General features: G+C 41.2%; 1 protein-coding gene across 6 annotated transcripts in view; it reads right to left on the bottom strand.

Moving 5' to 3' along the window:
• MTR (5-methyltetrahydrofolate-homocysteine methyltransferase) overlaps window positions 1-14,330 on the bottom strand; it is a 47,924-nt gene extending 33,594 nt beyond the window's left edge. For 3 of the 6 annotated variants that reach the window (XR_007903781.1, XR_007903783.1, XR_007903782.1), the window contains exons 1-8: window positions 14,261-14,330; window positions 8,437-8,648; window positions 5,850-5,939; window positions 4,972-5,041; window positions 3,870-3,962; window positions 3,675-3,781; window positions 2,359-2,418; window positions 1,759-1,853 (exon numbers count right to left, since the gene is read on the bottom strand). Coding sequence is in view for 3 of the 6 variants with exons in the window: in XM_051782841.1 (XP_051638801.1) it covers window positions 1,759-1,853; window positions 2,359-2,418; window positions 3,675-3,781; window positions 3,870-3,962; window positions 4,972-5,041; window positions 5,850-5,939; window positions 8,437-8,648; window positions 14,261-14,282 (749 nt within the window). In the remaining 3 variants the exon portion in view is untranslated. Of the gene's footprint in view, window positions 1-1,758; window positions 1,854-2,358; window positions 2,419-3,674; window positions 3,782-3,869; window positions 3,963-4,971; window positions 5,042-5,849; window positions 5,940-8,436; window positions 8,649-10,042; window positions 14,221-14,260 lie in introns of those variants that run through there. The other 3 variants (XM_051782841.1, XM_051782842.1, XM_051782843.1) reach the window with 3 other exon arrangements.
• Window positions 14,331-15,805: the final 1,475 nt, after the last annotated feature.

The following is a 15,805-nucleotide window of genomic DNA, read 5'->3' as shown; positions in this document are numbered from 1 at the left end:
GCCAGGTTGCTGGTATGCCATCACTGCTACCCTAGTGTAATAACCATCAAACATTCATCTCAAACATCTCCTCCCTCCCTTGCTCATTTCTTCACAGCAGTCACACATCAACTCCTAAGGCTGCAGAGTGCCCTTGGGACCAATACAAAACCCACATTAGGGCCTGAAACTCAGTTTATGTCTCCTTAAAACTACCACAGTAGAAACAACCATAGGATCTCAACACATCTGAGCATCTTTCATGGCAAGCCGCCTGCCACACATCTTTCAGCACTTAGTAAGCACAGTTCATGAGCTTCTCAGCTACCACCTCTATCAACCAGACATAATGCTCACACTTTTTAGGGTGGACTCCAAAACAAACTGACTTAAGGATGTCAAATAACACTAAAGAGGGCATAGAAAACCTAAATAGAAACATGTGAACACACATAACACGATTCCTAGGATACTACTATTAATCAGCTTTTTCACAACCCTAAAGCCACTCTGTACCAATCTGGCCATAGAAGCAACATTGAATGCAATCTGTTCCCACTGAAACCCTTCTGCCACAGTGTTGTATAGTAGCCTTTACATAAATGAGAAACAGGCCCTAAGCATTCAGTCCCATAAGATAGTTTTTATGAAGTATGCTTTAATAAATTCTTGATTTCTTCTCCAGTGCCCTTCTCTTGAGAAGCAAGAGTTAGAGAAAGATTATCTGAGACAGACTCATGCCAAATATGGATCACCAGGCTGTGATGCTGAGAGGAGTCAACTACTACACTGTTCCAAGAGCCTCCATATGTTACTTCTGGAACACCGTCTGGTCTGGGAAAGTGGAGCCTCAAGGGCAGTCAGGAAAGCTGTGAATGCAGTCTTCTGCTTTTGTATCACTGAGATGACAGATTGCGCAGTTTAGCTGGAATTTTGTTGTAAAAACAAACAATGGCTCATCACAATGTGCATGGTGTGCACTACTAACAGTGACTTAGTGATCCTAGACAGAATATCTTAGGAAAAAAATCTATTTCCTGTGTAAGTTTTTGTGTGAAGAACCAACTTGAGAGTAAAAATGGTAAAGAGGGAAGAGGAGGCAAGAAGACGGTAGAACAGGATATAGAAACACAAAAGAATAGGGAAACAGGGAACACTATTCAAATGGGCATGCAAAACCTTGTACAATAACCAAATCTGCCACATTATCCATTTGCACAGAACTTAATCTCATGCTTATTTCAACTTTTCTGTCTGAACAGAAAAGAATGCAAGTAAATGGAGGCATCAGGAGCTCTCAAAATAACTATGCACATCCTTGAGAAAAATACTCAGACCACATTTTTGTACGAGTTCAGTAAAAAGAACACTGGAATGATATCTTAACAATTTTCTCATTCAAGACACCCAAAAACATTCCCAGTTGGCACTGCTTCCCTCTAAGAAAGAGATGTAAGCCCTGCCTGTACCGGGGATTGGCTCCTCGGACAATCCCAAAATAGTAGGAGATAGCAAACTACAGTTTCAGATTTTGACTTAATTGTGATTTCACTGTAAACACAAACCCCCAGATTATTTAAAGCAATTAATTAAAAATTCAGCTGACTTTAGAAACAATTTCTGCTGAGGGAATGACAGCAGAACATGTTAGCAATGCATATGAGTAAATATGATCAGAGTTTGTATAGCTTCCATTTAGCTGCAAGCAGGGTGTTAAAAGAGAAAAGAATCACAATTTACAGATAACTTACTAAAGGAAGAAATGATACATTCCCTTACCAAAGTGGCTTACTGTGGGAAACACTAATGACAAATGCCTCTCCTGTCTGGCCTGAGAGGGTACGCCCACTCTTATCCACAATGGTTCCAGAAACCTAAATATCAATTGAACACAGAGAAAGGAGAATTAAATGCACAACAAAATGAAGAACTTAAATGGCTGAACTGCTATAAGTCAAAGCAGAGGGACCTATGCTCCACTCAAAGGGATAAGACACAACCCAAACAGAAAAATGAAACCTCATGCTACTTGAAAATATGGCAAACTTTGCTTCATTTCATCCTTCAAGCACTGGTTCTTATTGTCCCTAGGACAGAAAGCCTGAAAAAAAAATCATCGTCAGACCTTTCCTGCAGAAATACAAAGAATTAACTGGACTGAAGTCATTCCTCCGCCTTCAGCTTGATCAGCTGGACAGAGCTACCCAAGGCTGATTTCACAAAGCTCTTCATGTAAGAGGTTTTATTTTCACAATCATGTGAAAAAAGTACATTTTCAATATACTAATTTCCTTCATTTCAAAGCACTTTAGTCAACTGCCATCTCAGCTTGTTCACAAATCAAGCTTAGGCATTTGTAAAATATTAAAATATACTTACAAATATGGGTCGGGGAGCATATTCTTCTTCAAACAACATCTGGAGTGCAAAAAGAGCTGCCTACAGAAGAAAATGTTGCAAAATATTAATTTTGCTTTGGGAATTCTTCAGTTTGTTGTTTGGAAGGATTTTTGTTTCTGTGGGTTTGCTGCCTTTTTCTTTAATTATTACTTTTTATGGCTGTTTATGCAACTTGCTGCCTTATATGGCCTGCCAGAACTTACTACACTCAAGAAGTTTTACCCTTATCCCTAACATTTTCTAGATGTTCCAAAACACATCTTGGTACCAAGCAGAAAGGAAGTATCACAGGGTAACCAAATAAGACCAAGACTATTCTGAAACCAAATCATATCAGCAAGTACTTCTCCCTCACATCTGCAGCACAACCCTCGCCCCAAACATGGTTCTATGTACTATCCTCATTACACACTCACTGCCCTTTAGTCTGTTCAGATACCCAGTTCCAAAGGGTTCTAATCTCCACAAATTTTTACAGTAAGGACTGTAAGCGACTCCTCGGAAGGTCCTGAAAATGTCCTGCCTCCTTAGGATAAGAAAGCTACATGTGAACAGGAGCTCAGCATAACATTAAGTCTACAGGTTCCTAGCCAAACCTCCATCATGACTGGCCAAATCTGCAAACGATAAGTCATGCCACTGAATACATTAATAAGCCTGTGGCAAAAGTCTAAAGAAATGCCATGTGCACATCCAGCCAGACTTTTCCATGTAAAATTGCAAGACAGTTTTAAGGACTCTAACTCCACCACCTGCACTGAGTAGTTATTAGATAAAGAAGGAGGTGTCAAAATCACATGAAATGTGGCATATTTCAACATTTTCTTCCTTCTCTTCCCTTCTAAGCCTCTATTCCAATTGTTCTTTTTTAAACCTGATGTCAGAGTTCCCCCCAAAAAACACCTTTTAATAGAACTGTCTTACAAGCCTTTGCACATCTGCAACCAGATACACTGGACATTCCCTCTCCAGTGTGCATCACAAGCATCCTTTCGGCAGACAAGCTTATATTGAAAAATACAAACATGAGATGCCACTGGAGATGGTCTGCAATACAGCAGAGCTTCTGGGAATAAGCAGACAGCTGGCACAGACAGCCAGAACGATACAAATGGCACATATTAAAAGGCAAAGGAAGCATTCTGGAAAAGGCTGATTAAAAGCCATCTCCTCATATTCTACCCATTTGCTATCAACTGAAGAGTCTTTTCATGTATTTAGTAAGCACTAGCTGATAGCTCTTAAAAAATTTCCTTACTTATATTACTGAGGTGGGTTTTTTCCAGAAGTCTCACCTTAGCATTGGCGGTATCAAATATGGTTTCCACTAACAAGATATCAACTCCTCCATCCAAAAGTCCTTTGGCTTGTTCCTTATAGGCTTCCACCAGTTCATCAAAAGCTGTAAAACAGGAAGGATGTTAGTTTCATCTGAAGGTATCTCTTACAAGACCACCGCCTAAGTTAAATAATTCAATGGTTATAAATACTTATGTTCCTGTAATCTGGTCTCTCCACAGATGGTGACACGGAGAGTGTCCTGTTTGTTGGACCCATGGCTCCAGCAACATATCTCCTAATTCCTAAACAAAGACAAGGGAGGAGGAAAAAAGGGAAAAAAAAAAGAAAAAAGGAAAAATAAGGAAACTAAACAATTTACCTCTGGCTTTACAATGACAGTTAATATAAAATATCTCCAAGGACACCAAGACATGCATATCATTCAGACAGAAGAACATCTATGAAAAGGGCAATTGGCTCAATGAATTTTTCTTCTAAGAATCATCTGTCTCTGACACAGGAAACTACATTGAATTACTTTAAATGCACAGCAGAGAACTGTCCTGGCATTTTTCACTAGACAACCTTATTTGAATATTCCAGCATGTGCCATAAAACCCCCTACTTTCTGAAAGCATATTTCAAATCTTACATTCTTATTGCATACCATAAATCACATCAGTAAGGTGTTATCTGGACAGCAGCAGCACTGTTAGCTTGAAATACAGTTTGATTGTAGAATACAAGCAGAAATTACTAGTCTTTGAAAGACAGCATTGCCTACAGCAATAAATGAGCTAAAACCCCCCTCACATAATGCCTGGAAGATAAAAGATTGAACATTTACAGATGACAGTCACATACTAAGATCGTTCCAGTAGCTGCTGAATAAAGTTAAACCACCAGCCATACACTAGGATTAGCAGGTAATCCATGTTCATCTACAATCAGCTATCCTAGTTTTGTAGTACAAAGACTGGTGCCATACAAATCTAAGGAACTTCTAACGGTTCCTGCTGAGTTTATTTTCTCTAAAACACATCTGAAGATGTGTATCACCCACAGTCTAAAACAGGCACAGGACAGCTATCCTGCACAACCCATTAAGGACCAGATCCTTCAAACATGATGAAATTAGGGTGATATGAATAGAGATATAAAATTGCAGCTACTGTGCCTAACTTGCAGAGTCTCATGTTATGTCCCATCATGTAAAACATCCAGCTATCCTCTTGTTAGCAACATTTCAAAGATTGAAGGGAAACAGTCAAAACCACAAATGAGTAAGAAATTAAAATAAATACTGCTTACCTGTCTGAGCAGTTACAGTGTCCGCTGCTTTTCTGGCTACCTGTGCAGAGACTCTGTTTAACCGATATGCCTGGAACAATTCCAGAAAATTACTGAGCAACATTTAGTTGGGCACAGCCTAAGTCATTCTCAAAGAAACACAACACTTCATTCAGTAGCTCATGGTACAATCTGATGGTTCCCCAGGTCACACAAATATATATAAGCACTATTACAGTGTTTCAAAAGGAACAGCTCTATACATCTCAGCAACACAGTTACATGGCAGGTGTCATCCCACACATGCCCCAGCCAACAACTGCTAATCATAAAATTTCAATCTGTAAGGTACTGATTAAATCCTGCTGAAGTCAACAGAAGCTGAAGAACAGGACTCTGATGATAAAATTAACCTACTTTTAAATTCACTTTTTATTCAAGCAGCATATTTCCAAGTATTTTCTTTCACATATTTCTTCAAATTCTCAAAACAACAAAGAATAGGTATGGCAAATGTAAGCCAGAAAGGACTTCTACACACACCAACACAAACAACGCACAAGTTGTGCTTCCAAGAAAAAAGCAGTTCCATCGTGGTATGTCGGAAGGACTGAAGCAAAACATCCCTGTTCAGAGAACTGATTCTGTGAATGCTCAAACAAAATCTAGGACTAATTACTATTGCCTTTGTCAACGAGAAGCACACTATATCTGTGAAACAGCAAGTACAATTGTCCACAGCAGTGGAAATGAGCTACAACCCCATCACATGGCTCAAGAGGCAGCATGCAGCCAATAAACACAGTAGCAATGAACTCCGGGGCTATGCTAATCTTGGCTGCTGATAGGAAAAAAAACTTTTTTAATATCTTAATATGTAAATAGTTCAGCATTCTTACCAAATACTCAAGGCCATAGTCAGCCTGTGCAACTCGGGTGCTGCTGAAAGTGTTAGTTTCAATGATGTCAGCGCCTGACAGCAAGTATTCCTGCAAGATATGAAAGAAAAAAGCTCCAAGACCTCCAGACATGAGACACAGAATGAAAGTAGCCCAATTCCTTTGTCCCATTCAGTTGATAAAGTCACAAATCATCTCCTAATTCAAGGTAGATCAAACTCTAAAGGCCTTATTCAAAAGCACAGGGTCAAAGCTATGGAAATGTTCCACGGAAACAATTTTCAGAGTTTCAGTGTCAGCCACACTTTTCTATTAACAAGTGACATTTATAGAGTCACCTCTGCCACGAAGTCCAGCACCTGGAGCACATTCTAGAATTCTGCACACAGTCCAATTCCCACTAGCAATCAAGGGCTGCTGGGGGCAGTCTCAGAATTCCAATTAAACAACAACAGAATACAAGCTTAGAAGAATTAAGTTTTGTGCAGATCTTATTTAAAGTTTAACTAATGGCCAAGATTCACAAAACATTTAAATCTTCTGCTCCACTTTGATTGTCTAATTCCCACTGAAATAAACTGAAATCAATGCAAACTGAAATATTTTTGCAGATTCTTTCCTGCATTTTTATAACCTCTATCAGTTGCCCTCTCCCCTCCCTAACTTCTCTTTCTGATCCCTTTGAATGCTTACATGATCCTTGCATATTCAAGGAAATTAAAACACTTGAAGTGCTAGTAAGTAAAAAATACTGATGCAGCCATTAAACATAAACCACTCAGACTTTCCTATAAGAGTAAGATGAACTCAGTGAGTTCAACACTGCAAATAAAGTCTTCATCCAACTGACACCAGAAAATAATTAAACTTGCTTTAAAACATATTTTTCTGCAAACAAATATGCTTTCTCACAGCTCCTCCTGAAAACGTACGAAAGTACCTACAAATAACTATATGAAAATATACAAGCTCTTACATGTCCACTAATAATCAAGTAATTAAGTTTCTGAAAAACAACTAAACACGTTAAATGTGTCCATCTTTTTACTAGATTTTGTTTAGTTCAGATCTGTCATTTTAGCAAAAGCTCTTTGACTTTACTGTCTACCACCGTAGAAGGAAATATGCTCAAATCAGGAAGATAATTTTTGCCTTTGAAAATATATCACATCTCTTACCTCTGAATCTGTCTTTGCCAGACAAGGTACAGCTAACACTTACTTTTCAAGTTACTGATACCTCTGAGATCTGACTCACTGAGTCATTAATTAAATTTAAAAAAAAAATCCACCCACCATACATATAGCAGAATCATAGCTACTTTGTAGAAATATTTTCATCTATTATTTCAAGTTCCTTCTGTCCAGTTCTCAGAAGAAATAACCACTGGTAGCTGTAAAATATGAAGTCATCACCCACTGCTCAGAAAGCACCTGACCCAATAGCTGCTGCAGTGCTGTTACAGGCACTCGTCCTAAAGCACCTGTAACTGGCCATCGGGGAGATAACAGCAGGCTATCTGGTTTGACTGAATGCATACATTCTCAAGTCACATCACTACTACTCCACTAAACCTGCAAAATTCAGTTGTTAAAGCAGTTTATCCTATTAAAACCACAAACTAATATAAAGTCCAAGGTTCCTGACCACTACAGCTCAGTTGATAGTGTAGGGACAGAACTCAGTCTACAAATACTTCCTCCTGAAATTTTTATAGGTCAAAGGCTGATTCTTTCCAGCTCATCATTCTTAAAATCCAAAGAATGACAGTTAGGATGTAAACAAAAACATACAGATTACCTACTAAGTTTAAAAAACATAAGCCAACTACGACTCTCATCAGTGAATTACAGATCTTGTTAATAAATAATTGGAAAAACCCAGAATAGATGTGAACCTTCAACCGAATAACAAATAGATGCATTCAAGCATTTCAATTATTACAGTAAGACCTACAAATACCTGCAGCTCAATAAATACAAGACTTAGGAAGTTGCTTTTTAAAGTCTAATTGAAGACAGGAAAATAATGAAATCTGTTTGCAAACTCCTAATCATCAGCAGTTTAGACTGTTTTATCCTCTAGGCCACACATTAGTATTCTAGGGAAAACCCAAGAATACGGAAGCAGGAATACTCATTAGGAAGCCCATACATTCATTAACTATGGAGAGGCCTTCAGGCTGCCACATTTAACAGCTCTTTAACACGCAATTATAGAAATGCATCTAGAATTCCGATATGTCCTAGTTAGATGCATTTCTAGTGCTGGCTGAGGAGAAGAAAAGGAAATAAAAATGAAATAAAACAGAATCTACAATTAATAGAAATACATTAGGGACATAAGTCAAAAAGGGATTTAAAAACAGCACTGCCTGGGTGACATCAGGAACCAAGACACGAATGCTATGCTCACACAACCAGAACAGTCAAATCTGCTCATTCTTTTTCGCATGGTTACCTAGCACTCTCTTCCCTATTCCCAACAGACGCAGGAGAGCCAGCAGCCTGTGGTATGGAAAAGGGGAGCGCAGAGGCCAAATTCTCCCTCCTTCTCTTGTCAAGAGACAGAAATCAGAACCACCTACCTTGTGTATGTCACAGATTATATCAGGTTGAGTTATACTAAGAAGGTCATTATTGCCTTTTAAAGGCCTGGAATGATCTTTAAATTCATGCCCTCGGAAATCCTCTTCTGACAGGGCACGTTGCTGAATCATGGTCCCCATGCCTCCATCCAAAACCATTATTCGCTCCTGCAGAATGGATTCAATTTCATCTTCCACACTTTTCTGGGGATCTGTTGTAAGAAAATTAACCAAATATTTAAGTAGTTCTGAAATGCTCTATCTATACACTTGTGCAACCTGAGCTCTTCCCATTCGAGAAATGGAATAAAATAACTAATCCTCCACTGAAATCAGAAGTAATTGGTTTACTTCACCTACAGTTCCAATAACCTGATGTCAGGTAACAGCTACATCTATCTAAATAGAATTAAACCCAACTGGTCCTTTACTTAAGTATAGTCACCTGCCCACAATCAACCACAGATAAAATTATTATCAAAAGTTCACAAGGGCATATGTCAAACTCTCTATATAAACTTCCACCAGAGCAACATTTTAGCAGCAACGCAGAGCTGCCCTTTGGTACAGACACCAGACTGTAAGTGCTATGCAAGTGCAAACCAGAAATTACTAAACTTCATTAAAAAAGAACCACACCTACTTTAATTGTCTATATCATAATGATAGAAAAAGAGAAATAAACTGAACAAGCAAAAACAATTCAAGTGAGTCCCAAATTCACTCGAGTCCCAAATAACAACGTGGCAAACGCCAAGATACACCAACAGATAACAGCCAGGCTTTACTTTCTTTTGCACAAACACAGCAAGACATTTTTCTCCTCCACAAAAACGCCAGAAGAAAACAAAGCAGGCAAATCACATGCTAATTACAAGATACTTGACAGGGTAAATCTAACCATGACTGAAACAGAAAACTGTAGAAATTTCAGCGCTATCATTAGGAATGAAGATACAGTACTATAATGCTTCAAGATCCCAAAGACCATTCTAAACATTAGAGAAAAAGTCAGAACTATAATCAGCGGCATAAAAAATCCCAACCAACCAACCAACCAACCAACCAAAAACAAACAATAAGACAAAAAAACCCAACCAACTACAAAAAAAGAAAACAAGACCACGACAAAAGTAATTCCACTTTTCCTCTTTAGAACATACACGGAATCATTTCAGAATAAAGACACACATACAGAATCACTTAGTGGGTCAGGTTGGAAGGGACCACAGTGGGTCATCTGGTCCAACCTCCTTGCTCAAACAAGGTAATCCTAGAGCACGTGGCACAGGACTGCATCCAGACAGTTCTTGACTATCACCAGTGAGGGAGACTCCCACAACCTCTCTGGGCAACCTGTTCCAGTGCACACTTACTCACACAGTATGGAAGTTCTTCCTCATATTCAGATGGAACTTCCCATTCATCAGTTTCTGCCTGTTGCCTCTTGTCTTACTGCTCAGCACCATCCAGAAGAGCCTGGCTCCACCCTCTTGGCACCTTCCCTTCAGATACTTACAGGCATTGATAAGGCTGTACATATCACAAAATAATCAAACAGCCTCTTTATCAAAAACCCAAACTACAAGAGTAGGACCCCACTTACCTTTCACAAACATGTAGATGAATGATGTGCTATTCTTTATCTGTCTCCTTCATTCAGCTTGGGCTTACTCTAAGCAAAGACCTGTATTGCTTTCTGGTTATGAACTATCATCAAAACCCTTGTAAAAAACTAATGATTTCTGAGTCACAAAAATATCCTTATGTCTCATTACAACTTAAGTACAACTTACTACTACACACGGTAGTACTTAAAAATCACTGGCAACTGCTAACTCATTTGACTTTTTTCCTTTTGCATTCTTGCAATGCAACTTCTGTTTTGGCAACAGAACGGTTAAAAAACAATGTGATGAAGAGAAGCTGAGGCTAAGAGGAAAGCATTACAAGGTTACATTTATACCAATACTCTGGAAAACAGCTCTAAATCAGATAAAGTCTCAGCATGAAGAGAAGCCAAACAAAATTTGCTCTCTAACAAGTATGAAGCATTTGAAGGGAGATTAAAATACCAAAAAGCAAGCCACCCTCATTTCAAGTTGAAAGTTTTAACACCACACAGGCAGGCTCAGCAGGTTCTTACACAAGAGCTTAAACCTACTCACGTTAAACCATCAAATTATTCATGAAAATAAAATTGGTCCTTGAGCTAAAGGCTTTTAGAAGCAAGACACAAAAAATCGTATCTGAAAGTAGGTCTGCAATGCAGGCTCCCATGGCGCGTAACTCGTGCTCTGCAAGAGCTACAGCCCGATGAGACACACATACATTAGAGCTTGCTGTTGTTTTAATGAGCCTTCTAAGTCAACTCCCTGGCCTCAAGAGCTGCAGCTGAGATGGGCTATCAGAGCCTTCCCAGAGCAAGTCCTGCTTTCTAGAGGCTTCTATTCCTTTTACCTACATGCTTCCTAACTATCTTCTCGTAGACACAGGGAAGGAAAGATCTACCCTTTGGTTGTAATCCTGCACCTCATCTAGTCCATTTTGCTTTCTCTACAGCTTGCCTTGCTGAACAGATCCTGCTTTGGTGCATGGTTTTCTGCTCACAGGAGCACATATCTCTGCTTCATCGCTGCAAAAGCATTATTCTGAAGTTACCCAAACCCGTGCTTCTTCATCAGCATCTCAAAAAGCTGAAGAAATAGGGCAGGAATCATGAAGGTGGCCATCAGCGCCAGAGATATGCAGAGCCTATGTTTTACAGATGGATGGTATAGCTCCAAGTCCACCAAAATTCAAATTACCTGTCCTTGCTATAGATAACACTTGACTCTTCTTCCATCAGGAGCTTGCACTATTTGAGTCGTGCTCTGGCACACTTATGATACAATTTTCAAAGTCGGAAACTAAGTCTACAGACAGGTCCAAAAACACCCCAGAATTCAAAGAAGATTGATTCATAAAGCCATGCTAGGAAGTGCTGAACTCTGCCCTTGGAAGAAAAGCAGGGAGGAGGCAGGGAGGAGGGTGGGAGGAAGCTGGGAGTCAGGTCTGCAAAAAAGCGCACCATCACCTTAATTCAGCATTCAACTCACATAATTCCTCTCTCCAGCAAACAACGTGCAAGAGTTTGTTACAAAATAAATGAAAAAAAGGTCTGGAGAAATTCCTAAATTGGGAAAAATCAGGTCAGCCTTTTTTGTTGTGGTTGTTTTTCTTTACAAACCCTGATTCTACCTCTGCTCAGGCAAAAAACTATTAAAAGTAACAGGACCTAGGACCAATTACCTTGATTTTACACTCTTCTGAAACTTAAAATATAACACAGAGTGCTCTAGAGCTGGAACCATACCAAATAGCAGACCATACCAAATGAACAAAAATGTCCCAACAGCACTGGCCTGAAAGTCAGTGGGATACAGAACCCTGCTTCACTTTCCCAAGGTAAGTGCTCTGGCTTGAGATCACACGAACAAGGGAATTACTCATCTGCAAAAGAAAATTATCTGAGCTACAAGAACTTTTACTCCTTGTAGATCTTTCCAAGTAAATTTGCATAGCGCATAAGGTGTCTCTTTGGTAAAGCTTTTCACCCCTACAGTCATTCACTAACAATTATAAACTTCACACAACTGTATGTAATCTTCCATTTTTCAAAACGTAGCAATTAAACAGTCCAGGAGCACAGTAGATGATGTTTGTTCATCTCCTTATCCTGACCCAATGACATACAGGCCATATATGAAAAATTAAAGGGATAAATGCATGTTCTCCACAAGAAACAGGACTTCAAAGGTTGCAAATTCCTCAAAAATACATTCTTCAGATGCCTGAAATGATTGTCAAAGGTGTTGTTTTTTTATTATTTATGCACTTCTATTACAAATTTATTCTTAGTATAAAACAGTCTGGTATACAAGTACTTGGAAGGGAATAAATGACTACAAGTTTCTTCCAAAACTTTTATAGAGGATTGGCCTAGCTGTGACAGTGCTGAAGCCTTTTCATCACGTTAATGTGCAAGAACACAAATTGAAGAACCACATGGAGGGATAGGCACTTAGTACCCCCTATTTCCTAGGCTGACCAGCTCCTGTCTTAAAGGGCAACAGGGCCATTCCACATTTGCACATTCTAATTCAACAAACCAGCGTTGCCCCATACCAGCTCCAAGCACAAGTTTGCCCATCATTCAAAAAAAAAAATCACTGCACAACGGCTAGAAAGGATGCTCTTGCTATCAGTCTGCCACAGGCAGCTCATGATAACCTCAGCATTATTTGCTGTTTAATTAATTAAGTCTTCTTCCACTGGGTGCCCTCAGGCAACAGTTAGAGTTTCATGAACTGTAGCAAAGGATGGCACACAGGTCCTCTGCAACAGTGGGCAGCAGCACCCCATTGCTAAGTTATTTGTTACCCAGTCTATCCAAAGAAAGAAGCATTGGATTTTACCACTTCACCTTGGGCACCTGTGTGCACCTTGCTAACATCTTCTATGTTGGCACTTGCCTTCAGAACCATTCAGGTCTTAAAGTAACAGACAGACAAGATACCTCTATAGCCAATGTATTTACAAAGTTAGCTTGAAAGGCAAACAACTACCACTAAAGTCACCGAATTCTTAGTATAACAGTTCTGTTGTGTCCACTATCTCTAGCCAAACACACAAAACCCATGCTTACAAAGCTCCTGTGTTATAACCACAACTGTCCATCTTCTGACATTAAACTGTTCACAACAGATATTCATTACAGGCAGGAATCACCAGGAAACAAACCCTCTTCCAGATCAGCACTGCCCCTGCAAGGCTAGGGAGAAGCACAGTGCTGAGCTTCCCGATGGCCCACTCCTGAATGCAGGTCCTTTGTATCACTGCCAGATGGACACACCATTACCTACTGCCTTGTGCCTGCTCAGTGGGGCTCCACAAACATCCCCAGCACACAATTTTTGCTTCCATCTACACAGAACTTCTCTTCAACTGCCACCACTTCTCCAGGTGCTGCTGAAATACCTTCCCATCTCTCCCATTTCAGCCAAACTCATTCCGTTCTGCAGCAGGAGGACAGTCATGGCCTGACCCCAAATGACACGGGAGAAACGGCAGGGCAGGTCAGCACCAGCATCTTTGCCAGAGGAACCTGGAAAAGCCTCAGACCACAAAAGCTGAGTATGGAGTCGGTGCCGGTGCAGGCCTGTTCGACAAGCCAAGGGATGCAATCCTGAGCGAAGTACAGGCTCAGCAGCAGGCACTCCCTCCGAAATATTAAAAAGGAAAGTGCTTGGGATCTCTTCAGGCAGCAGCTGCCACTGACGGAGCTGTCCATTTCAAAATACCAACAACGATAATCAGCAGCTACAACTTTACTTTTCCTCCCTTACTTATCCTTACGGGACTTCTGTTCAATCCGCGAAACGACACTTTTGGCTTAGAGCCTCGGAGCAGCTGGTACACACCCAGTCCCTACTACCGAGCTCCGGTTTTTATTTTCCCGACATAACTGTGTCGGCGGACAGGGCGGTGCGGGTATCCCTGCGGTACCTCCCGACCCGTTCCAGGCAGGGCGCAGCTGCTCCAAGGGGCCGGCTCAGCGCCGGAGGCTCCGCCAACAAGAGCACTCACTCACTGCCAACACCGACCCGCCACAAGCGGCTTCTGCAAAGGTTACAAGCGATGCGTAAGCGCCGCCCCCGCCTGCACCGAGCCGCGAGCACCCCCAGAAGCCGGAGGGAGGGCGCGCCCGCCGCACCCTCACACACCGCACCGCCCGCCGCCGCCGCCATTTCCCCCCCGCGCGCCGGGCGCTCGCAGCCGTTACCGGGCGGCCCCGTGGGCGCCATCGCTGCCGAGACGTCACCGCCCGCGGCCGCGGGGCCCGCGCGCAGCCCGTGACGCGCGAGCTCCGCCCCGAGCGCGGGCAGGAAGCGCGCGCTGCTCTTGGCCCGAGGGGAGCGTGATCCGCCTGTCACACCCACACGGACACACAGACACAGACAGACACACAGACACAGACCGGAGTCTGGTCTGCGAACTAACTCACCGACACAGCTTTAGATGGCCCCGGGGAGATGATTTTGGACCCAGGCAGGGATCAACAAAATGAGTTGTTCCTCATCTTGGGGAGAAGTAGGGCGGGAATGCGTTGCAGGGGATTAATTCTTTCGAACGCAAACGTGCTGCAATTATAGGCAAATGTAGTGTTGAGAGGAAACATGTAAATATGCCTTACATTAAACTGGAAGTCGGACTTGGCAGCGGTGTATGGATGCGTGTTACTGGCATGTAAACCTGGAAACAAGTTTACACTAAAGGAATTAAGCAAATTAAAGCACAGGTTGCTTGACAGTCGAACAAAACAAATTAAATGTGACTCATTTTGACACAGGAATTTCACTTCTGGTGATGCATCCTTTCAACTTCTTATATGAGGACTCACCTTTTAAAAGAAATACCTGCCTGCCAGAGTTGCAGAGCGGCCTTGCAATCACGACACTGTGTAGCGAATGTGTGCTTGCCAAGAGTCGGAATAGCTCAAGGGGATAACCATTGCTCTCATTTCATGTTAGTAATGCAAGTGCCAGTAATAAACATGAACAGCATTGTGATTTAAAAGAGCTCAGTGATCAAAATGGGAAAAGAAAGGAGTCTGTAAAATGGGTTATCAACCAGCCTTTCCTGTTTTGCTTGCAATATTATTGCATTGCAATAACTTAAGCAAGCAAAGTAAATGATGCAGGTGAAGATGCAGGGACTGCTGGTTCTGTGTTAACAGGAATGAATGGAGGTTGCTTCCCTCCTTCAGGCACCTGGGGGTCAGCTCTGTGGGGCAACAGTAAAGCCTTCTATCAGCTCAGAGTATGGGTTGCTACTTAATAATGGCTTCTGCATTTTCCCCAGAAAGTCTTTAGGGGACTGAAAATGCATTAAAAGCCACTAGTGTAGATGATTCCTGGAGGCTAAATATTTACTCGTGAATTTTCTTTTGAGACACAGAAACGGTGGTTACAAAGTCTTTGAGTACAATGTGATCTAGGAACTTTTATAATCAACTGTCACTTTGGTCAATGGTGATTTAAGTGTACAAATTATTGAAAATTTGTTTAAATAATGTATATGCTTAATTCATCTTCAAAAAAAATACAGGCAGCCCACAAATTAACTAGACGGTAGTCCAACTTCAGTTGTAGAGGCCACGCTCTGGTTTTGAATGACAGGAGACATTGTTGGAGAGCAGACCTTGCCTCTCAGCAAACCACTGCAGTGATCAGCTTGAGCTCCCACTGCAAAAAAGTGTCCCAAAATTCCAGTGTAAGATGTGGTAGTCTGGAAATGCAGTCTTTAAAAGCCTAACAACAGAAGTTGA

Source organism: Manacus candei, unplaced genomic scaffold, assembly GCF_025592945.1.
Source record: "Manacus candei isolate 608988 ecotype Guabito, Panama unplaced genomic scaffold, ASM2559294v1 h1tg000017l, whole genome shotgun sequence".
In the NCBI taxonomy this organism is placed as follows: Eukaryota; Metazoa; Chordata; class Aves; order Passeriformes; family Pipridae; genus Manacus; species Manacus candei.
The sequence above is the reverse complement of the archived record's forward strand: the minus strand, read 5'-3'. Positions and strand labels throughout refer to the sequence as shown.